We start from the raw sequence: 25,799 nt of genomic DNA, 5'->3' as shown, positions 1-25,799 counted from the left end.
ACCTGCTGTATCTTGCTGGAATCCTACAAGTTGAGCTTCAGTGGAATAACCTTTCCTAAACCCAAACTGCCTTCTATTGAACCAGTTATTAATTTCGCAAACATGTCTAATATAATCGGAAAGAATGCTTTCCCTCGATCGAATGAAAAACCACACATTTTCTCAATTTTAATGAACAATACTACGCTGCTGATCTAACAGTCCGAAGTTCCAGAGCTGGAATGACCAAGCTGCAGACAGCCGTGATCCGTGAACCCTCTTTGTCCTATTTCAATGGTGGGGGGTCGAATAGTGGAGAGTCCCAGAACAAAAACGATGCCCTTTTACTCTTTCCGAGGAGTACCCAATGAGTCGGAAAGCCTCAATTCACTACACTGGTGACGGAAACCTGTAACTGGGAGACAAATTTTTTCTCCAAGCCAGAGGAGAAACCCCCTCTTAACTGCTAATTTGGAATAAAACGAATGTAGAATTTATTAAAAGTGGGGAGGAAGCTTTTCTTACGAAATGGCTCTTTTTCAGGGTTGAATTTTGAGTTATTTAGTGAATTGTAGTGCTATAATTTGGAATAGGCCTAAATTATAATTCTAGACCATGTCATACTACTACTACTATTACTACCACTACCACCACCAGAACTACTGCTATTAAGTGAGCCTCTGCCTTAAGATTGCACACTGCTCATTCAAGAACAGCGCGTCAGAGTAGGGATTGAATAGCTGGAAAACTATGATGAACCAATGTGTTACGTACCAACAGTGTCAGAAAATGTATGAACCAGAGGAATGCCATGCTAAAGAAGAGAGTTCTCCTCAGCTATTTCCCGCCAATATTCAGTCAGGTTGTTATTCTAGTATACAGCAGTAATCCCAGCTATCGGAGTTGAGTGGCGGCATAAGAGATAAAGAACATCACAACAAACAATGGCCGGTGTAATGTTATTGTTGTTCAATTTTATGTGGTTTCGATATTGTAGGCCTTCACATTTAGTTCTCTTCTGACTCTGAAATACCAGTCTTATCATAGTTGGTACGGTAAAACTGAAGAAAACGTAAATGATCGGAAATTGTGTTCTCTATAAATTATGTGATGTAGTACTTTTCGATAGGACCAATAACATAGGTATTTAAAAATTAAGTTTTATGCACCTTCCCCTAAAGTACAATTTTATCCAGGGTGAATACAATTGTTTATAGCTTAGACTGTAGTTTCTTATTCCACGACTTTATATACAGATTTTCATTAAATTCTGTTTACCCATTTTCTCGTGGTTCGGTGTTGATATGGACTTAGCAACAAAAATACAAATTCATGAATCTCTCTGTTATCATAGCCGGTACGGTAAAAATGTATCAGACCTAAATGATCGGAAATTTAATTCTATATAACTTTAGTTATGTAGTATTTATCAATAGTACTACTAATATAAATATAGGAGAATTAAATTTTAGGCCTTCCCCTAAACTACCATTTCACTCAGCGTCAGTAAAATGGTTTATAGCCTACATTGTAGTGGCTCATCCCCCGACTTTACATACCAGTTTTCATTCAATTCTCTTCAGCCGTTTTCTCGTGATCCATGTACATACATACAGACAGAGAGACTGAAATTACGGAAAAGTAAAAAGTGGATTTCCTTGTTGCTGTGGAAACGACTGATACAGAAATACCATTCTTTTCGAATTCTGAGCATTGTAGAGAGAAAACTCTTATTTTATATACATATATAGATGTCAGTGTGTAAGTTCCTTCAACTTCTCCTGAATTCTGCAGCCATTTCTAACTCTCTTTCTTTCCAATCTGCACCTCTTTCTTAGTCTCTTTACTTTTCTGTTATAACATAGTGGGTCTTGAGCATTCCTTACCACCTGTTTTCACATTTCTCAACAATTGCTTTATACCCTTCTCAGGTATGTTTACATTTGTATTTACCGTTTTCCATCGATCATAGTTACTTTTTAAAATCTCCCTTATGCCTGTTTTATCAGCCATGTGGTACTGCCTAATAGTCCTACTTTTAGGACCTTCCTTTCTATCACATTTATTTTTAACTACGACAGAAACAGCTTCGTGATCACTAATACCATCTATTACTTTGATTTCACTATAGAGTTAATTTGGTTTCACCAGCACCACGTCTAGTTCCTCTAGTTCTGTCATTTTCTGAATTAGCTGTCCTTCCCATATTAACTTATTTGCCATTTGTTGGTCATGCAATCTGTGGTTAGCATTATCTTCCTAATTGACATTAGGTAACTTGAGATCGTCTGCTACAATCACGTTCCTTTCCATCTGGTTTCCCACATAGCTGATTACCTCATCAAATAATTTTGAATCGGCATCAGTGCTACCCTTTCCCGGTCTACACACTCTGAAGACATCAAGTTGCGTATTATCTTTAGAGATGAGCCTTACGCGTAGAATTTCAAGTTTTTCATCTTAACGTTTTCGTAGCTTACAAATTCTTCTTTCACCAGAATGTATACTCCCCCTCTTATTCCATCTCGAATACACACTCCAGTCCATGAGAAAATTTCTGACCCATTATTTCATTTCTCAGCCTTGATTCCACTCCTATTACAATATCTGGTAATTATATATCTATTAAATTACTTTATTCTATTCATTTCTTTACAATACTTCTACTGTTGAGCACTAACATTTTTATGTCTTCCCTACTTGATTTCCAGTTCCCTATCCCCTTATCACCGCTCCCTAGGCCACCCCGATTCCCTGAATCTACCTGCCTATAACCCTTCTAAACAAATTTCCTAACTTATATGGACCACTGCGGTTTAAGTGAAGGTCATCTGAGCGCAGATCCCTATCTCCTACCCACCTATTATGATCTAGAAATCTCGCCCCCTCCATAGTCTCATTTAACCTTTCCTGAGTGGAACACGGTTATATCCGGATTAGATCTGTTATCCACGAGCGGAGAATGGATATACCCAGGTAGAGCGCTTATTCAAACTGGCGCAGATTTTCACTGTAGTAGTTAATGCTAGGCTAAGAAGATGGCAGCACCATGCACACATAGGTTTGGTGGTTATCTTATAACCGATAAAGACCTTTGTGACTTCACAAATATTTGCAGCCAGCTGTTAATTCTGATGCGTGAACGTGATACTTCATAGGCTTTAGTGCATGTTAGTTTTTCTGTTATTTGTCGGATGCTTTTCACGTAGTGTCGCAGAAAAGACTACAGACTGTTGAGGAAATAGTATCTGCTTTGGATATGAGTGATGATCATATTTCAAATATTAATTATTTGCAGTGATAGTGAAATAAGTGAAACTGACGGGTATGAGAGCAAGAACAGCACAAGTGATAGTGTGACATCTTACAGCGGCAGTGACTCAGAGCGGATAAATGTGTCCAATCGGGATCTGGGATCTAGTCATGGGATTCCTTTGTTAGATATAAACCCTGGTCCAGTTCTTCCATCTAGTTTTGATAGTAATGCAGAGCCTATAGATTATTTTGAGCTATTTTTCAACGATGACTTGAACATAATTCGTGAAAAAACCTGTCTCTACAGTGACAAAGAAACAAAAGAATACCCCCCTCACACAGAAGTCAAGGCTAAATGAATGGAAACATCCTCTAAACTCAGATATAAAAGCACTCTTCGGAGTTGTGATAAATATGGGGCTTCTCCCCCTCACTGAGTATTTATCTGAGGCATGGGTTAATAAGGTACCATTCTTTATGGACGTATTTCCCTGTGATAATTTTTACTTCTGTTTTGGAATTACATTTTGCACATCATCATCATTTCCAGCTTCCTGGCTCAGGTTGTAAATCAAGGACCTCTATTGCTGCCTGTCTCCACCATTCTTCTGCTTTTTAAGGGGGCTGATATACCTGGAATGCATGCATTTTGTAAATTACTCTGTCTATGGAACCATCACATGGATTTGAATTAAACTTTGTACACATGTAGTAGAAATGTAATAAAATTTGCAGATTAAAAAAAAAAAAATATTTCTTGAATGCTACAAAAAAACATTTCTTGAAAACTATCATTGCGATTGCCGTATACTATTTTTTTTACTTACAGATAACACTAAATTACCCAGGATAGACCTCTATGAACTTAGTTGAAGAATAGGTTATGCTTTTATAGCTATTTAATTTGAATATTTAAAAACGGTAAGAATTTCACATGATGTTTTAGATGCACTGGGCATATTTTTCAAAGGACTTCAATAATTGAGGTTCATCCTCTGTAACTTAATTCCAATAAAGGGAATTCCAAATATCATGTATTTTGGACCTTTATTTCTTGAGTTATTGCTTTTTTTGTGTGAAAAATTCAACTTTTGGGAAAATGGCTCTAAACGTAGTATATACATTTCCACTTACGCATAACACTAGAAGGCACCTGCTGCATATTTAGTGCCTTCTATCTCCATGTTCTTGCCATGTTCTTCCATCCTCAGCCTCCTTCTTGTCCTTTGTTCCTCCTTTGAAGACTCTCCAAGCCATTTTTCAGCAAATTTGACCCGAAGAACATCTCGTTCAGAGAGAGCAGATGTTGCATATTTCCCATCTTTGATGCGTAAACATTCTAACACTTCCAGTTTACTTTTATTACCATCATTAAAAGAACACAGCTTCATCATCTGCAATTTTCACAACTATCCTTCCTGAATTTGAGTTTTTAGGGTAAACAGTCTATACTTTATTAAATGGTCTTGAGCCTTCGCAAAACAGTGAAAATTGGGGGAACGCACAAATGCCACGCCCACACAGCTGACTGTTCAGTACATGCATGAATTTAAATAGAAATATCTTGGTCAAAATTGGAAATTTTGCTATAAAACTTCAGATTTAGGTAAAGAAATGTGTATTCTTTCGTTCAGGATTTAAAAAATGAAAAAAGAAATTTCCAGGTGTATCAGCCCCCTTAAGTACATCTTCTGGTTTTCCTCCCCTCTTCTCTACGCACTCCCACACTGAATATGTCCATCTCTTTCGAGGTCTTCCTCATGGTCTCTTTCCTCTTAACTTCTCTGAAAAAGTTGTTGGTTTTTTCTTTGGGGGGGGGGGGGCACTCTCTCTTCCCCCATTCTCACCATATGCCCATACCACTTTAGCTTTGTTGTTTCAGTCCTGTCTTGAAGTTTCAAGATTCCTGTACCTTTCCTTATCTCTTCATTTCTAATTCTATCCTTTCTGGTCTTGCACTCGATACCTCTTAGGAATTTCATCTCCGCTGCCTGTATTCTACTCTTCTCTCATTTTGTTGTAGTCCACGATCCAGCTGCATAGGTTAGTATGGGTTCAAAATAGGTTGAATATAAGACTTTCTTACATTTCTTCTGGACATCTTGGTTCCACAAAATACCCCTTGCACTCTGGTAGAGGCTGTTTGCCTGTTGTATTCTTTTTCCAATTTCCTTGGTAGTCTGTAGACCGATCGCCTTTGCAAAAAGCTTATTCCACTTAAAAAGCTCTCTCTTCAGTAGTAAACATTACAGCTTATATCCTGTTGCGCTATTCAAATAATCTATGTGAATGCTCGCTTAATGCAATACACACTGGCGATTTCGACAGCCCACAGCTGTGATGGCCTTCCCTGTACTGCTATCCTCTTGACCTTGGCCTCTCGGCGAGCGAGAGTGACGGATATGTTACCGTGCTGCCAACTAAACTGCTGATGTTCCCTCGCACAGCAGCAGGTAGGCACTGCGGAGAACATTTCCTGGCGCCCATCATCATGAAACCATACTTCAAGCACCAGTAGAGTAATAATAACCTTTTCACTATAAATCTACATGGGAATAGCCTTTCCAGAATTTAACCAGATGTGAGAAAATACAGTTAAATCTCGTTAATGTGTTCCTCATTGAGACGATTTCTCGCTTAGCACGTTGTAAATTCGACATTCCAATTCACGTCATATTAAGTCTATATAAAAATACCTTGCTTATCGCATCACAAATTTTACCTAGCTCTGGAAATGTTCTTTGTCATCCTTTGTAAAAGGAACATTATTTCCAGCACAGATTGAGGCCCTTGCCACAGGAGGCAGGTCAGGGAAAATTTTGCAAAACCTGGCCTGGAATTCCGGAACTTTACAGGGTAAATTGCACCTTCAAGAAGCAATCTGTTAGCCTCAGGAATGTTCAGTTTTACTCTCCAGTTTTCATTGCTATTGTTGAATAATCCAGTGAGCCTGTTTGTGCTTGTATTTTGCATTCCATTCACTCTGCCGAGTGATGCAGTGAAGGGTAGCAAATATTTGTCGCATGATAGACTACCTACGGATTAGGAACGAAATCGTGTGAAGTTGACTATCGTGGTGCATATTTGTCTTGTGGTAGCCTAGTTATTGATACTGACAGTCATGAAGTCGCTTACTAATGAAGACAAAGTTAAAATCCAGAAAGTTGATCATCGTCCACATCTTTCAAGTTTCTACTTGAGTTAATCGAAAAGTTGTCACATTCAAAGTGGCGGTTAAAGTCATTCTCTTGCACATGGCCGAGTTTAAACTCCGAATAATTCAGGGTCAAAGCGTGTGACCGGAAAACATTATTTAATACCTCACTAGTCCAAACACTTGTTTTAGAAAGAGTGTAATCTGCAATAATGCATTGATATTTTTATGGGCCCCAGTGCAAATGTTTATTTGTTGTCTGGTATTTCACACACCCTGTAATACACTGTTGTTATTTAACAAGTCCCAGCAGAAAGGTTTTCATGTTTGTTCTCTCTTCTTTTTCATGCCTTTCAGTACTTTCATCTGTAGAAACTGTAGATAGTTTATATCCTTCACTGTATTTTGTAAATACACGATGTAAAATGCACGCATGGCAGAAAAAACTATCGAGTGTTTATATATCCCTGTTGATAGTTTTTTTAATTCGTGTATTCATCAGTATGTTTTCTCACTTAACGCATTCTCTTTCCTTGTCCCCTACAGGAACGTCCTAACAAGATTTTACTGAATAAACTAACTTCTGGAATCAGTTGTCCAACTGTGCCGTATTATGAGTGTATCACATTTTTCCATTTCTATTTATTGAATTATACAGAGATGCCAACTTTCAAGAAAGGCAATTCGTAATGCAGCCGTTCGGGCACGTGAGGGGGGGCGGGAGTTGCGGGCGCTGCGGCCATTGAATTTTTTTTTATTTTTTTTTTTTTTTTCCCCTCCGAGATCTTACTAACTTACATATCATTGAAAAATGAATGAACACCATACAATTCAACCAGATATTCAAAGAACGGCATATAAAGAGTATGATTATTACCTGCTAAAGTAACAGGTGATCTGCAATACATATCTGAGTGGAGGTTGAAGGATCATTTCTTTTGTTGAGTACTGTAGTTGCTCCCTTAGCAGCTTGTAGTTGCTTTGGTAAACGTATATTGGTGACATGCTTTTACTTTTGATATCATGTGCATCCTCTGCACTAACAGAGCACTTATCAGTTCGGTGTTCATATTAGCATGGAATGGAAGCTAGGAAAACTTAAAAGGGTCCACCTTTTCAATACCAAAAATGTTATAGTTTATTTATGACATGTATTTGCACTTGGAACTAGTTTCGACGCTGTTTGGAGTCATCATCAGCCAAAATGTGGGAAATAGGCCAGCATGTAGGCATTTATATTACACAAGGCGTTACATTAAACAATACACATCTTACAAGGAGATAAAAACAGGGACGAATATAGAAAAAAATGAATCGTTGAGAAAGCAAAAGTTATACATATTAAAAATAACCTTAACCACACATCTTGTAGTGCGAAAATATTCGTCTTGAATGATTCCTGAATACAAAACACACGCGCATGCATTTCTGAAGAGCCAGCAGGCAGGAAAAAGTAAAGTGAAACCTTAAGAGTTCTTCTGAGAAGAGTTCATCATTTTTTCTATGTTCCAACTAACTAATGAAGTCTCCCTTGAGTTCCTGATAAACATACACAATAGGAAAATCTCCTTCACTCTCAACAATAGCTATAAAGACCAACGGTAAATTTCATTTTAAATATTGTGCAGAGATGTGAAAGCATGATCTTGAACATGATATAATTTCTTCATTTAACCACCTTTGAAAGTCTCTCTCTCTATATTACATAGCTTCATTAACACACCATTCTGTAGATGCACAAAATAATCTTGTAATCTTCACAGGTCAGCTCGACAAGAATATAAAATTGGTATTAAGGAATACGTTTTTGAGAGATTGGAAGTTGACTGTGCCAGTATTTGAGCGGCTGCCAGAGTCGTCGGCGCTTCATGCGGCACTAACGGGTACTACTTTCCGGATGGCCCTCATAAATCGCAATAAATACTTCAACAGTCACGCACACAGTATTCAACTATCCACAATGAAACAGAGTTTGTCACCACTTTGCAACCAAAACCAAGACAAAAGAACTCGCATTCTTGCCTGGAAGTCTGGTCATGTTATGAGCAAAGACAACAACTCCGCAAGATATACCACTTCACAGGTGCCTATTTTTGCGGTACAGGAAGCACACACTGTGTTCAGCACGTGAAAACTCGAAATATTCTTAAACGAGGGACAGGAAAGGAATATAAATTATTACTGAGAAATCTGAAAATAATATTTTGAGAATTCAAGCTGTAAGGCATTCCTTTTGTATCCTTTTGAACACTTCACACACTTAGATTTAAAAATCAACAATCAATCGTAATTATTGTGATTGAATTGTAATAGTTGACATCTCTGAATTATAATTCAATTTTGCAGTACATGCAGTATTGAATAAAAACATTCGTAATGTCTTACGAAAAGAAACTTGTCAACAATGTCTGCATGCCTGTTGATTCACGTTTTCTTGCTGCAAGATCCCGCCATCGACAAAAAATCAACACCTCCGTTGCACTTGCTTCCGGCTGTTGCTCAATGTAAGTTAATGCCATTTCCAATGTACTTAATCCTTTGCTGTGAGTCACCATTTTGTCCTTTTGTTATGCAGTGCCTTCTTCTTCAGCTTCATCATCCTAATTTTCATTAACGTATACAAAATCAAATTCAAACATCTGATCTTGTGCATACCACTTACATCTTAAGTCGCATTCTCACAGCCAGGAATGAAATTCAGTAAGGGAACAATGTTTTCCATGTCTTCTTGTAGCACCTCCTTTCGATGTTCAACCTCACTCAGTGATATGTTCCAAGACTTAGTTAATGTCGTTGTTTCAACTTCTTCCCAAGACTGCGCTTTCCACTATGCCACGTCTTTCATGTTGATTCGCTTTAACTTTTTTATCATATCGTTACCATTGTTCATTTCCTGTATGAGGGTTTGAAGGGAGTTTCCGCCGATATTTCCTCTTCATTGTTTCCAGCGCACCTTGGTCCATTGCCTGCATAATGACGTTACGTTAGGAGGGAGAAACGTGACTTTGATTGGCATAATGTCGTTACGTTAGGAGGGAGAAACATGACTTTGATGACACCACTTCCAAGTTGCTCTTCATTGGGGTGTGATGGAGCATTGTCTAGTAGAAGAAGAGCTTTTCTAGGGAGATTGTGTGAAGCTAGAAATTTTTTACATGTGGAAGAAACTGTGTAAAAAAAACAGTCTTTTAAAATGTCAGCAGACATCCGGGCAGCCTTCTGATTTGTATAATGGACTGGAAGAGCATTAACAGAAATGTTTTAAAATGCCCTAGCCCTTTCAATCCTGAGCAATTTTTTTTCAGCCAAAGTAAATGGATCACATAAATTATTAGGCTAATATGATCAAATAGCTAAGTAAAAGTGGTAAAAAAATTCTCATGACTATCATTATCTCAGAATAGGATCCACACAATTGTGTGGTCTAGGATTTCATTCAGTAAATAATAATACACAATCTCCCTGTGGCAACCATTATTATTATTATTTAGTAAATAAAGAATTTCTAGTTTTGTGTTGTTACTTATTAAAATAAGGTTTCAATTAACTGTTTCGTTGCATTTACATGTATTACATTGTATAATTAATGAACAATAATTATGTTAAAAATACATTTCTTAAAAATTACTTACTACCTAAAACTCAGTCCAAGAATCATTTTTACTTCTGAGTTTGGAATAGTTTGAAACAGTGTTTTTCCTTACTAATACATAAGTACACATTGCACTTCTCACAACGGGATTGTGTTCGACTTGCGCACTCCTTCAACCGACACATTCTGGCTTACTTCAGATCAACTGTTGACCAGTAGTCATACCTATCCATCCGTTTATCTATTGGTGGTAGTGCTGAGTACTTGACTTTCTTCTAGGGAGGCTCCTCTTCCGCGTACAAGTTATCATTCTCTATAACTGGACCAAGAGAAAGCAATGATTCACCAACTTGCATTCTGAATTCTAGCAAGTCCATGACTTTGTTTCTTGGAATAGAGCTCTTCCTGCAGTCATCCCTATATTCCAGCCACGCATTTGTAACTGCCATATCATTTAAATGCAATGATACCTTGAGGGTCCATTTTCTCGTTTTTATCTAAGCACGATAGTACTCCAACAACTGGTTATGGATATCGACACCTATGCTTTAATTGTACTTACTCACCGAACAAAGACAATCCACATCATCACACTTTTGCTCCTTTTTGTTCCGACGCTTCACACTTGCCACTGGATCTGCCCCATGACATGTTGAAGCCATTGTTACGCACTTTGAATCACGCCATTTAACAGCGACCACCTGTTCATCACTTCTTATGTATGACTGAATGGCTGCTCGCTTCATTTTATTGTCAGGGCTGAAATGCACGTTCTTAATTCTGTTGGTCATTATTGTACCAGTTGCATGTAACCTAAGCTCTCTGAGCCTATCCAGGGGTGGTATTGTGGTGAAGTACCGGTCAAAATACAGACAGCTCCCCTCTGGCACTGTAGCCACAAGTTGAATTACTGTTGCAGGACCTAATCCTAATTGTGTCTCTGGCAACGGTGTACTCTTCCCTGATAAAATTCAAAATTATTGACTAAGCCATAGGTGGTTGTGATGATAAAAATTTTCAGTCCTACGGGTCTGGTTTTGTTTTTAACATACTGTTTTAGATTGCACCTACCAGTAAAAGGGACAATTTGTTCATTAATTGAGTACGAACTTTCTACTCGAGGAAGTTGAAGGCATCTTTCTCTCACAGAAGTTATAATTGGTTGAACCTTCCATAGTTTATTGCCTTTTTCATCTGTAGGTGGCAGTGCAGTATCTACCCAATGAAGACATGTCCTGAGTAGAAAGAATCTGTCCCTAGACATAGCATTGGCAGTTTCTTCTAATTTAATTCCATTCTTCCAGTACATGTAAATCCTTGGGTATGGAATGCAACGCATGATCAAATGCATCCCAAAAAATTTCTTAATTTCAACAGCAGAGGTGCACAATTCTTTGCCCATTTTTGCCAGACAATAGCGGTTGATGTAGTCGGCAGCTGAGTCAAATAATTGGTTGGTGAGGTACCGTTCATAATAATCCAGGGGTGTTCCAACCACGGAAGAGTTCTAAAATTGGAAAGGAAAAAAAAAAAAAAAAGGAAATGTTTATAGTCATCAGAACAATAGAATTAATACACAGCTGCTTGAAACATAATACTTAATATGATTTAATATCTCACCTGCAGTTGTTGTTGGCTTGGTGGTGATACTGCAATTTCAGGAAATAGCTTTGCTTTCCAAACATCAGACCTTTTGTGAGAACTAGTGGGTGTGGTAGGATGTTGGTCAATATCTTGTACGGTAGGCCTAAATGTCTGAAGACTGCTCCTATCATTACATGCTTCATCATCATCATCATCATCATCATCATCACTTTCCGACAGCTCACCCTGGACTGAAATCAATGTAACTGGAGGGTCCCAATCAACATTATCTTCAACACTGAGAGACTGGTCGGAATCAAAATGTTGTAGTAATCAAGCAATTTCTTCATCATCAGGACAGTTTACACCTAGAAATTAAGTAGGAAAGCATAAACAATACAAATGATATTGTAAATGAATGTGAAGTTTGTATAATAAACTGTTACGACAGTACAAAGATATGTGACCAGAATAGGTTATGTATAGATTTGTAAACGGAATCCTAACCTACACAGTTGTGTGAGTAAATATTTATAACTATACAGAATAATCTCTGAGCACTATATATGTGAAATAACATACTACAATCTTATATTAAGGTGTTTATATTATAACCTAGCTGTTAATTTGCTGCTGTAGCATTTAAGAATCACATAATTAAAGTTTACCTCGTGGTCAGTGGTTACTGGCAGCCATGTTGTCCATAGAGGAAAAGTAAATAGATCTCACAACTTCATGGAATAGAAAGAGAGCTTCATATTTGAGTTCCATGTAGCCAGTTACCCGCACAATCGATGTGGACCGGTCTGGGGCCTAAAAGCGATCTCTACTAAGAAATAAAAATACGTACCCACACAATTGTGTGGTCAGGGATTGAAAGGGCTAGGCTTCTTTGCTTTACCAGTCATAAGCAATTTTGCTTTTAGGTTCCCAGTAACATTTCTACAGGCAAGAACAGTGACTCTTTCCTTACTACGCTTGTAGCCAAGTGCAGACATCTCGGCTTGGGCTGCAAGAGTTTCTGATAGCAGCATCTTAAAATTTAGCCCATTCTAATCACAATTAAAATTCTGATGACCGGTTAATCCTTCAGCAAGAATTATTTCTTGAAATTACTTTTTAAATTTCACATCCTCATCTGATTTTATTGACAGTTTTGCTCCACAGATATTAAGCAGCATAATGCCGTACCGTTATTTCCATCGGCCGAGCCACCCAGCACTGGCAGTAAAATTAGGGTCCCCTTCGTTAAACTCCTTCTTGAAATACACTGCTTTGTCTTGCAGAATGGCCATTTTCCTGGTTTGAGTGAACAAAAGAAATAGTGCTTCACTTACATTTTCGTACTCACATTTTTTTATTGTTTGTAATTTTCAGTGCATCACTTGTTGCTCTGGTAAAGCACCACTTTTCAGGTGTGTTTTTTTTTTTTTTTCACTGTAACACGTCCTACACCATAATCGGAAACCACTTTTTGAAGAGTTTCACCTTTGCCCGGTCTCTTTAACGCACTCGACTTGTCTTGCATAGAAACAATCACTTTCTTCCATTTACTCGCCATATTCACAATACAACACTGAACAATGACTGAAGACTTGCTGTACCTGCCCTTGAGGGGAAAAAAACGGTCCTAGCACCAGCAGTCAGACCAGTGTTTGTCCCACGGTCACACCCTCCACACCATGTGCCCCAGAATTTAGTCTCCACCAAAAGTTCAAATTAAGTCTACCAGTGTCTTATAACATGGAATGTCGGATAAGCGAAGGTTGGTTGAGCGAGATTACTGTATTTGATGATATTGAAACTTCTGTATTGAGCAGAGGTCCAAAACAGAATTGACCTAAACCTAGCATAATTGACAACGTAATAACCACTACAGTAGAAATTGAATTAACCATCAATAAACTACCACTCATTATCCAAGACGAAGTTAGATATGAAGCGAAGAAAACCTCTTTAAGCCATTACATGATTATATTCCCACTAATCCCAAATATAATCACATTAATAAAGATATTTTCACACTTAAACAAATCCACAATCTCAGAAAGAAAATTACTGGTCATAACCTCATCATAACTAAGGCAGATAAAGGTAATTCTACTGTCATCAACAAAGGATGAGTATACGGGTGGTCCACCAGCCCCTTGCGATCCAGTTTTATGCATCCCTTCACATTTACTGCAATTCTCAAAGACATCCGTCCTTTAACAGCCAGTTGTCTGGGATGTGCTAAAGATGCATTCTTAATAGCTTCCAAGGACTGATTTATTTGACCCTGTAATAGACCATGTGTATCGTTGCATTGGGTATGGTGCTGGGTTGGACGAGGATGAGGTGGTGATGGTCTGTGGCCAGTTAGCTACATTGTACATGTTCCAAGCTTCGTAGACGACAGGGCATAAATGTGACCTATTGGAACGATAACAACATGCGATAGCAGTTAATTATGTAGCTGCGCAAACTTCCCTCCTTCAAAGCAATTCACAACTCAAAATTTATTCACTGCCTCGAGATGTATTTCAGCGACGAGTATGTGAATATGTTACTTATGTATGGAAAAGCTAGACAGAAGGCATAACAGGCACAACGCCTGTACCAAGAACGCTATCCGGATATGTGACAACCGACGGGCATGGCTTTTCAGAGTGTGGAAAGACGTCTGTATCCCTGGGAAGGACACGGTCTGTTCGGGATCATCCCGTGACGTTTGCCGACAATGAAGAGGCCGTGTTTGACGCTATCGGGCGTATCGCTCATACTAGCTCGAGGCCATTGCGCAGGAGACTGATGTTAGCCGAGTGTCTGTTACGTTGGTATTGCATACACACCGGTTTCAACCGTACCATCTGCACTTACAGCAGAAGTTCCATGGTCATGATATCAATGCCTGAGTGGGATTCTGTCAATGGATCCTACAGCATGTATACATTGAACCTGCTTTTCTAGCGACTATCTTATTTACGGATGAAACCCGATTCCACAACAATGGAACCGTTAATCGCCATAATGTGCATTACTGAAGTGTGGATATTCCCCATTGGGTGCGACAGATAGCTTTTCAGGTACATTGGTGTGTGAATGTATGGTGTGGAATCACGGGTGATCACCTCATTAGTCCCCATTTCTTTGAGGGCCATCTGACCAGCCAACATTATCTGCGGTTTCTCCAAGATGAATTACCACCTTTTTTGGAACATGTGCCACTCCTTGACCTCTGCAGGATGTGGTTTCAACATGGAGCTCCACCGCACGTGGCGGTGGTCATCCGGAACCATCTCCTTGCGACTTATCTTCATAAATGGATAGGAAGGGCAGGACCTCTCCCCTGGCCCACCAGGTCGCCCGATCTTATGCCCTTGGATTTTTTCTGTGGGGTCATGTAAAACAACTGCTGTATGCACAGGAGGGGGCCACTCCTTTTCACCTCAGACAGCTCATCACCGAGGCATGCTGATCTGTTTCGCCAGAGAGATTTTGCAATGGGCCAGACAGTCCTTACAGCATCGCGCACAGCTCTGGATCGACCACAGAGGTCATCAGTTTGAGCGGGTGGCTGTGTTATTCGACGTGGATAACTGAAATCCTGTCACATGTTTCCTAGCCTCTGTCAACCCAGCTCCATACCAAGGGGCCTTTTCAGGGTCAAATAAACAAACTGGTCTGTGAAAAACGCCGGTATTAAGTATACAACCTTGCCACATCCCAGGCAAATGACTTTTTAAAAAAAATACTCCTCATGGGACTTGAACCTTCTACCGTCGAGCACTGTCAACAGTCATGCACCCTACCACACTCTAGCCTTGAGAGCTACTGCGACACCTGACCTACGGTGCCCGCTTCCCAGCCTATACTGGCCACAGACCATCATTTCCGCACTCCACATCCTTGTCCAACTCAGCACCACCGGGCAAGTTGGCTGTACAGTTAGGGGCACGCGGCTGTAACCTTGCATCGGGGAGATCCTTTCGGCAGCCCTGAAGATGGTTTTCTGTGGTTTCCCATTTTCACACTAGGCAAATGCTGGGGCTGTAGCGTAATTAAGACCACGGCCGCTTCCTTCCAACTCCTATGACTTTCCTGTCCCAGAGATGCCAACTGTTACGATTCAATCGTAATAATTACGAATTGCCCATCATAATTACGCCTTTACGAATCACACACCACAAATTAAGATTTTTTTGTTGATTTTAAATCTAAGTGGATGAAGTGATCAAAAGGATACACAAGAAATGCCATTACGGCTTGAATTCTCAGAATATGATATTCGGATTTCTCAGTATCATTTATACCCCTTTCCTGTTCCTCGTTTAAGAATATTTCGAGTTTTCACGTGCCGAACGCAGTGTGTGCTTCTAGTACCGAAAAAATAGGCACATGTGAAGTGATATATCTTGCCGAGTTTTTGTCTTTGTTTTGGCGGCAGAGTGGTAACAAACTCCGTTTCATTATGAATACTGTGTGCATGACTGCTGAAGAAGTATTTATTGCGATTTTGGTTGCCAAATTTACATATATTGCTCTTCTAGGGTACCTATATGCTAATCGTGTGTTACGAAATGCGGAAGGTTTGACATAAGGCGATTTCTTGTGCAAGAAAATACGTATGATGATGTCACCATGAGTAGTGACACTAGTAATAAACCAAGAATACTTCAACAATTTAGGGGGAGGAAAACTCAAAAGAATGGCCCTGTTTACTGCGTTCCTAAAAATCTCATTCACATGTGTTTTGTAGTATGTGTGTGTGTATCCGCTATTTTTCAGATGCGCGTATTGCGGAAGGACAAGATTGAATTCCGTGCTAATATGAACTCCAAACTATTAAATGCTCTGTTAGTGCAGAGGATGCACATGATATCAAAAGAAAAAGCATGTCACCAGTGTACGTTTACCAAACAGGAACTACATGTTGTTAAGGGGACTACAGTACTCAACAAAAGAAATGATCCTTCAGCCTCCACTCAGATATGTACTGTAGATCACCTGTTAATTTGGCAGGTTCGCTGGGCGAGTTGGCCGTGCCGATAGAGGCGCGTGGCTGTGACCTTGCATCCGGGAGATAGTGCGTTCGTCTCACTATCAGCAGTCCTGAAGATGGTTTTCCAAGGTTTCCCATTTTCATACCAGGCACGGCGACGGCTGCTTCCTTCCCACTCTCAGGCTTTTCGTATCCCATCGTCGCCATAAGACCTATCTGTGTCAGTGCGTTGTAAAACAATTAGGAAAAAAAAAGAATTAGCAGCTAAGAATCCTACACTCTTTACATGCCAGTCTTTGAATATGTTACATCTGTTCAATTGTATGTTATTTGATTTTTTAATGATATGTAAGTTAGTAAGATCACAGGAAAAAAAACTTCTAGCCCCCCCCCCCCCCCCATGCCCTAACAGCTGCATTACGAATTGCCTTTCTTGAAAGTTGTCATCTCTGCTGTCCCATAGACCTATCTTCAGTGCAACATAAAGCCACTAGCCAAAAAAAAAAAAACCTCCTACCTCAAGCACTGACCACTGTATTTTAGTTGTGCTGTTTGTTGTCTTCGGGATGTGTAAAATGTAAAATGAAGTCATATGAGATGCTGAAGGTGCCTAGTTCGATGATATGGAGTTGTACATATATATATATACACACACACCAGAGACCATTCAGTGAAAAATGTACACATAGTGTTCATTGGTTCACATATGTACCCGTTCCTCGTCGAAAAAACAATTTAATATAAGAACTGTGAAATAATGTGCAGTAACATATTATAAAAGGCTGTAAATTATAAAAAGTAATAAAACCCTAAATGTCTGTCCATCTCACAATGATCACATTTTATAACACAGTAACATTTTTTGTAGAACTTTCACTTCAAGTCTACATTTCTGAAACCAGAACTACAACCTCCAGTTTTCGTTGCATGTGTACACTCTTCACATTATAACATCTTAGAGGGTATCAAAGATATTCAATGTACTTACATCAAATGAAACGAACACTCATTGCAACAATGCCAAACAAATATATGGCACGAAACACTATCTTTCCAAGTACGATAGCAACCGCGTACTAATATCTCTATTTACCTGCATTCTATGGTAACAAATCTCTAGATAGTTACACAGTTAATAAGTTTCTAATGTCTACATTAATTATAAGCTACCTAACTTACTTTGGCAGGAGTTGAATGTAAATGGAGTAAAATGTACTTTACACTCCAATATCAGCAATGCACAACTTTCCCACGAGCTAACACTCTCTGGTACATATGTATACCACATTTTAAACAGATGAATGTCGCAGATGCGTTCTCGTAGGAATTGCAATAATTAGTGAAGAAAGCAACTTCAGACCACTAAGTCTCATAAAGACTGCAATCATGCATGTTTCATGCAAGATATAAGCCATTAAAGCTATGTACCAGTAACCTTTAAAGGGTTCAAGTACATTTTCTGCACATCTGTACTCGTTTTACAGGTTTATTCGAGGTACCCATAATTAATTAATAGTGGCACTCACGATTCCTGCTGTCTTCTAGCCCGTAAACACACATCTTATTACCCCGGTTTAGAGGGAGGGACTGATGTCTTTCAGAATTGAATGGCTTAGTGCATATTATGTGAGCTAGGTCCATTTGGCATCTGTTGTTTGTTTCTGTGGGGGTTTTTTCGTGGGGGGGGGGGGAAGCGGCCGTGGCCTTAATTAAGGTACAGCCCCAACATTTGCCTGGTGTGAAAATGGGAAACCACGGAAAACCATCTTCAGGGCTGCCGACAGTGGGGTTCGAACCCACTATCTCCCGATTACTGGATACTGGCCGCACTTAAGCGACTGGAGCTATCGAGCTCGGTTGGCATCTGTTTATTGAATTATCAGAGTGCAGGATTGCTCCATGTCAATACTAAAAAGGATAAGATAACAGGCCTTACAGAGCAGTCTCACACTTCTGAGTGGAATAAGGAGGTATCCCAAATCTCTGATACCTGGGTTCCAGCTGGCTAAATGATAACCTAACCAACCAGTGGGAGAGCAGGTTGGAAACCTGGGCTTATAATCAACATGGCTGACACAGATAGTAGTAGTTTGTTTATAAATGATAAATATAGAAATTAAAAGCAAAACGAGGAAGAGAAATCCAGAAAAATAGAAAGATAATAGCAGGAAGAAGGCGTGTAACAGTGGAGAAGAATATATTGCTCACGGAGGTAAGTTTTTACCTGCTAAAGTGTATACCAGTATCCTGTGCTGTAAAACAGAATGGTGTGCCTACAAGGATATTGCAGAAGACAGGAAGAAAGAACTTTTTAATGCTGTTTATAAATTAGGAGATTGAAATACCCGAAATGCCTATGTTTTTGGCCTAGTTAAACGTGTTCCTTGTAAAAAAACCCTTCTTTCCCTCTAGCAATCACCCACCATTGCACATCTGCCAGCCCTACCTTAGGCTCTTTTTTTTTTTTTTTTTTTTTTTTTTTTTTTTTTTTTTTTTTTTTTTTTTTTTTTCTGCGTGATGGAAACAAACATCTCAACACTTTCCCATCCACATCATTCTGTTGATACTTGTTTCAGCTGAGCTGAGTTCTAGAAGATTCCTCAACTGCTGGTATTTTAAGTGCTTCAGTGATCTATATTGGAAACAAATGAACATCTCAACGCATTTCCCATCAACATCATTCTGTTCACACACGTTTCAGCTGAGCAGAGTTCTAGAAGATTCCTCAAGTGCTGATATTTTAGCGTTTCATCTAGTCTTCTGTGAGGTGCAGTCTTCAAATTGGTTGAAAGCTGAGAGCTTGCATGGGACATGTGAATTTGATGAGTGTTTCCCAAAATTTTACTTGAATTTCATGCTTGCTTCATAAATGTTATATATATTCATGTCTTGCCTAAACTTTGATTTTGACTGATGATGGTGTCTGGTAAGACCGAAACTAGTTTCAACAAATATATGTAAGTTTTCTAAGGTTACAACTAATAGTATTGAACAAGTAGAAACCTTTAGCTTTTGTTTTATACTATTAGAAAAGCATCTGTGACAATCACGCCAAACTCTAGGTTTGTCTAATGGAACCATTGCCATTGCCAAGTATTCAGTAGGGGTTTCAGTGGCGATATATTCTGGAAGAGTAGTAGAATGAGTTGGTACCATCAAAACCATTTTGTGTAGGTGGGCCCACGATCTGTATTTTTGGCGATTATGTAATTCGCGTGAAGCTGCAATTTGATTTATTACTACCTCTCTCACTGGAACTTTCTGTAAATTTATCATTCCCATCGTTACCTTCAAAATCACTTTCTCCCTCACCATCACTCACAATTTCTTACATTTCTTGATTGTGAAAAGTGCTTTCGTCGTATTACTCTATGTTACCATGTTTGCTTGAAAAACTGAAGATTATAAATATGTATTTGACTAGAGCAGTAGTCGTACATTATTTTGAAAGTCCAGAGATGTGTTCAATAAAATATAGAGCTTTTACTCAAGGAGACGCATCACTATAGCCATTCAGCAACAGGTTCTGGAATCATGCAGAATGTTCAGTCTATGACACTGAGTGAGAGTATGCCTCGCACAGAATATTCCATCTACAACACGCATATGCAATATTCTGTAGCGGATTATTCCATCTACGATACAGGAAGCGTTAAGATTCCACGTAAAGGTATAGCATCCCGTGTTCTCCCCAGAAATTTTTGTCAGCTGGGTGGCAGGAATGATTACCGGGCGAGGAATGCTACGTAAAGAAATGAATATGATGAAATTTAAATTTAGTCCCCTCGGGGCATTAACAGTATTATTAATGCCAAAATTGAATTATTTCAGTTTTATCATAAACAAGATGTAATGGAGTATTTTGAACGATTAGTGTTCTACTGCTCGTTCACAATCATGTAACACTGGGACTTATCAGTCGGTTGCTGTATAAGTGCCATGCGGGTTTGTGATGTCAGGTGGAATAGAGTGCTCGCATGAGATTCCATGATATTACAAACACCGTTCGCACACGACACAACATAATAATCAAGCTAAACCTTGAAACTCCAATGTAATTGATGCAATTATGCTGACAATAATGAATGTTTATCATTTAAATTAACAATTTTACAATATTTACATTTTTATTTGGAACTCCTCATGACTTCAACATGTATTAATATTATGTAAGTAGCTCATATCTAGGTTAGGTTACCTGGGCGGTCTGTAAAACCGGCAGGACAGTGCGCCCATTAAAAGGGTCCTAGGGAGAACACTGGCATCTGTAACTATGGGACAATTTGTCCAACTCCCATCCCTCCAGTTTGTAGGTTTGAATATTGATGGTGTACAATATTCTCCTCCTGATGTCTCCTAAAACCGTAAAAGTAGTTGGCAGAATATATATAACCAAGTACCATTATTATTACTCACTCTTCCCCTGGCTTTTCCACTAACTTTTCCAGGCTCATACGAAGCTGTCTTCATTTCTTATCCTCTTTGAAATTCAGGTCTACCTCTCAGTATAATTGTTATATCTGTGTTTGATCACTTTTTCGAGAGCTTCCGGTTTTCATTCAAGTGGCTGGTTTCAGTTGGCCACTAGATCGTTTGTTGTTGAACTCTTGTGCTTCCAACAGATATAAATTATTTGTTTCGTGTACAACTTCTTTGTGTAGATTCTTGCATATAGCTTACACTTCTTGAAATACCAGCGTAAAATAATTGATTCTTGTTATATTCAATATAGCATTTTGAGAACTTGTGTATTATTTCTTGTTTGATAATTTCTTTAATTTTCAGGGATAGGAGTGGTAATGTTCATGTCTCTAACAGTCCTTTTCAAATGCTCGTTCCTTGAGCAGTTTATTTGGATTATTACCATTCCACTGCTGATACCTGTGTCTTATGTTATGAGAGAATTTGCAGTATACACCACATACATTGAACTTGGGGAGTTGTTGGTTTTGATTATTGTTTATAACAAGCTTTGCGCCAGAGTTCAAAATATATTTAAATTTTTTTGTATTTTTGTTTCAATGTATATATGTTTAATATTGTTCTTTTTTTCTTTTTATTTGCAGAAGCTGAGAGTGCAAGAGATGCATTGAATGGAAGATATTTTGGTGGTCGTTTAGTGAAGGGTGAACTGTATGATCAAGCACTTTTTGATCATAATGACTTTTCAGGTTAAAAGTTAATATTAGTAGCTATATTTCTCCTATGGAAGAAAGCTGCTTGTTATAATCTGAAAACTTTGAACATTTCATTCAGAAGTAATGTGACATCAAGATACAGTTGTTACTCAGCAGTCTACATTTTGTTGGAAGGATGAAGCATCAATATTGTTCCGAGTGACATTGTGTGAAACTGGTGATGATTTTATACTGTGTGATGATAGCTGAACACATTGTACAGATATATTTGTTCAACAAGTTGAATTAGATTCATTACCTATATGAATTCTCTCTCTCCATCCTAATATGGCTTGTAAACAAGCTTGCAGTAATTTCCTATTTTATTGCAAAAATGAATTAATGTGCATTTATACTTTTTTGTTCCTGAATTACATTCATTCTGATTATTGTACACTGCTGAGAGTTACATTGGATGAAGTAAATCAAGTGGAAGTTTCAGAGTAAATATTTGTCAAAGTTATATGTCACAAAGTTTTTATCATTTCCTCTGTAGCCTTGTTCATTACTTTCCTTCTTCACATTCCAAAGGTTACATTGTTCACTTGATTATTTATTTATTTATTGATTGATTGATTGATTGATTGATTGATTGATTGATTGATTGATTGATTGATTGATTGATCAAACCTTCCCTAAGTAGGCATATTTAGGCCAAAGAATCGATGGATAGACACAGTGAAATCGAAGGTCAGTAAGAGGAATGTCAAATGGGAGGACATAGAGGAACAAAGACTACACTTTGGCAGGAAGAAGTGATTAGCACTTGTACACCACACGCGGGAAACTGGAGCTGGAAAATAATGGTGTGTGGCCTCTGGAGATGCCTGCTGCAAGTCTTTTGATTTGATGCCTGTAGGCAACCTGTGCAACGTGTTGAGGATGAAGTGGTGATGAATGCAGCACATACACCCAGTCCACGTGCCAGGAATTAACCAATTATGGTTAAAATTCCCGACCCTTCTGGGAATCGGACCCAGGACCCCTGCGACCAAAAACCATCATGCTAACCCTTTAGCCATGGAGTCGGAGAGCTGGAAAATGATGACGACGACAACCATGAATAATGCTCAGTTTTTAATTTTATAATGTTTGTAAGATAGATACATGAATGCATTCAGGAGAAGGTGGTTTTGAGCCCTACTGTCAGCATCCTGAAGATGGTTTATCCGTTTTTCACACCAATCAAGTACAGTATTGGGGATGTGCTTTTGAAGCATAATATTTTTCTCTTTGTTAGTGTCTACTGGTTAAGGTTTAAATGCAAGTAGCAAGGAATGTAATTTCTTCTTCTGGAGTTTTTGTCATTCTATTATTGAATGGATCATTTGACCCCTATACATTGTATTTACTCACATATCAGCTACTCCCCTAATTTTTTGACCAAATATTAACAATCAGATTCATTTTCGCACCGCACATCCAGTTTACAGAAGAAAATTATAGCAAAGCAGTGGGTCGCGAGTTTTCTGTTCACAAAAAGCAGGTGATAAATTGGGGAAAGCAGTACCTACCATATCATTTTGTGGCCAAAAACAAGGCAGTGTTGAGGAAGTTTTACTGGGATGAGTGAGAGAGATGCGGAGCACCGTTTTTCACGAAATGTTACAACTAAAGGCGCGGGAAATGGAGTGATCCCATGCAGTGGGGTGCGATGAACACATTTGTTACCCCAGCAGCAAAAATGTTTTTTTTTTTAATATAAGCAGTCATAGTCTTCAGTACACTCTAAAAGGTCAACATTACTACACTGAAGATAATGGAAATTGCAACACCCAGAAGGAGTGGTGCTACATTGCTCCAATTAAAAAACCGAGCTCGATAGCTGCAGTCGCTTAAGTGCGGCCAGTATCCAGTATTCGGGAGATAGTAGGTTCGAACCCCACTGTCGGCAGCCCTGAAAATGGTTTTCCGTGGTTTCCCATTTTCACACCAGGCAAATGCTGGGGCTGTACCTTAATTAAGGCCACGGCCGCTTCCTTCCCACTCCTTAACCTTCCCTGTCCTACCGTCGCCATAAGACCTATCTGTGTCGGTGCGACGTAAAGCAACTAGCTCCAATTAAACATGCAGGACGAGTGTTCGGTTGTGATTCGATGATTATACTTTCAGGTCCCTCTGACCACAAGTTTGGACAACAACCAATACAGGATGTGCCCACCACGAGCTGAAATACGTTGATGAATTCGTCGAGGCATAGAGTCAATAAGGCCCTGGATCGCTTCCGGAGGAATTGTGGCCCATGCTTGCTGCACTGCACGGGTCAGTTGTTCCAGAGTTGTGGATGGCTGAAGACGGTTCAATTAATCAATCAATCAATACTGATCTGCATTTAGGGCAGTTGCCCAGGTGGCAGATTCCCTATCTGTTGCTTTCCTAGCCTTTTCCTAAATGATTTCAAAGAAATTGGAAATTTATTGAACATCTCCCTTGGTAAGTTATTCCAATCCCTAACTCCCCTTCCTATAAATGAATATTTGCCCCAGTTTGTCCTCTTGAATTCCAACTTTATCTTCATATTGTAATCTTTCCTACTTTTATAAACGCCATTCAAACTTATTCGTCTACTAATGTCATTCCACGCCATTTCTCCGCTGACAGCTCGGAACATACCACTTACATGTAATAAATATCATTTTTGGTCCGTATTGATGATGTAGATTGAAATAATAACATTAAGTTATTTATTAGACCACCTAATCAATACAAAATCGTCTTGGATGATTTACATAAATTTGTTAGCTAATAGTGGGACATGTTTCGCCTTCTCTGAAGGCATCATCAGCCATAGTCTTAACCTTAAATTAAAAATAAGCGTCTAAATAACATGTAGTGATGAAATGAATTTTAAAATCTTGAAGAGATTTGAAGTAAAATAACATTAAAAATAACAATGATGGTTTGAAAATACAATGTGATGAGATACAATAGTGGAAGTATTAACAAAATTAACCTTAGAAGGCTGCTAAAATAAGTACAATGGAATAAAACAACAGATTGTTATACAACAAGTAGTAAGATTGCATAAAAGTAAAGTTGATAGTAATGGCGGTTATAATTAGACGATGGCGAAAAATCTTATGTAATCAAAGTAAAGAGGAGAGAGTAAAAGTCAAAGTTAGTCGAGAGATCCGAAGTTCATTATGATCTTGAAGATAAAGGATGAAAGTCAGATGCATATGGTGAAGTTGTAGAACACGTTGAGGATATGAAGTTGGTGAATAGAAGTTGAAGAACAGTTTCAAATAGGATCACTATGGACCATCTCAAAATTTGAAGTGATGTTCAAATGTTGTAAATTGTGAGTTTGTAGATATTCTAGTTGAAAAAGCATATACAAGTGGAATCTGTAAATGGAAGCAAGAAACGTAGAGTTAATTGTGTGAAAAGATATTTGAAAAATCTTGAAGTAGAATCGTATGCACTTACCACTTGACGGTGACAAAGATAGCTTGTAATATTATGAGTAAGAAGTATTTGCAACAGTAGACTTCTTGCTACGTGTGTTATAACTGAAGTTTTGTGTTGGAGGGGGATCTGTTTGCGTTGACGTAACTATTAGAGGGGGGCTGCTATTGGTGGGAGGGAAGGAAGAGAGTGTATTACTGCGCGTGTTGTAACGGTGTAAGGCTATTGGAGGGAGCGATGTTCCGGTGGGTGTGGCTATGGGTTTATTGGTTGTATTTGAATTAGAGGTACTAGCGGTGGGGGGAAGGGAGGGGGGTATATTAGCTGTAGGGGAGGTGGGAACTCTAATTGATGTGAGGTTGAAGATTTTTAAGAATTTGTTGGTGAGGGAAGTTGATTCTCGTAATAAAATAAGAATCTGTTCATACAAGGGGCTTTTTTTATCAATAGTGTCATTTAGATTTTTATCTTTATTAAAATGTTGGTCGAGGAAAATAAATAAGTTTTCATATTCTGTCATGAGTTTGCTTTTATCAACTCTTTTTAGGATATGGAGGTCTTGTTCTATTGTGGTGAATTTATGCCCGGTGTCCCTCATATGGTTGGCCATTGCGGAGAATTTGTTGTGTTTTTGGGCATTGTAATGCTCGGCGTATCTGGTAGAGAAGC

The 25,799-nt window shown here is 38.7% G+C and overlaps 1 protein-coding gene across 2 annotated transcripts in view; it reads left to right on the top strand.

Annotated features, from left to right (window-relative positions):
• hfp (Poly(U)-binding-splicing factor hfp) overlaps positions 1 to 22,185 on the top strand; it is a 579,337-nt gene extending 557,152 nt beyond the window's left edge. For both annotated transcript variants that reach the window (XM_067159786.2, XM_067159787.2), the window contains exon 15: positions 21,612 to 22,185. In XM_067159786.2, coding sequence (XP_067015887.1) covers positions 21,612 to 21,721 — 110 coding nt within the window. In that variant the 3' untranslated portion in view covers positions 21,722 to 22,185. The remainder of the gene's footprint in view (positions 1 to 21,611) is intronic.
• Positions 22,186 to 25,799: the final 3,614 nt, after the last annotated feature.

Source organism: Anabrus simplex, chromosome 1 (assembly GCF_040414725.1).
Source record: "Anabrus simplex isolate iqAnaSimp1 chromosome 1, ASM4041472v1, whole genome shotgun sequence".
Taxonomy (NCBI): domain Eukaryota; kingdom Metazoa; phylum Arthropoda; class Insecta; order Orthoptera; family Tettigoniidae; genus Anabrus; species Anabrus simplex.
This window is presented reverse-complemented; position numbering and strand designations above follow the sequence as displayed.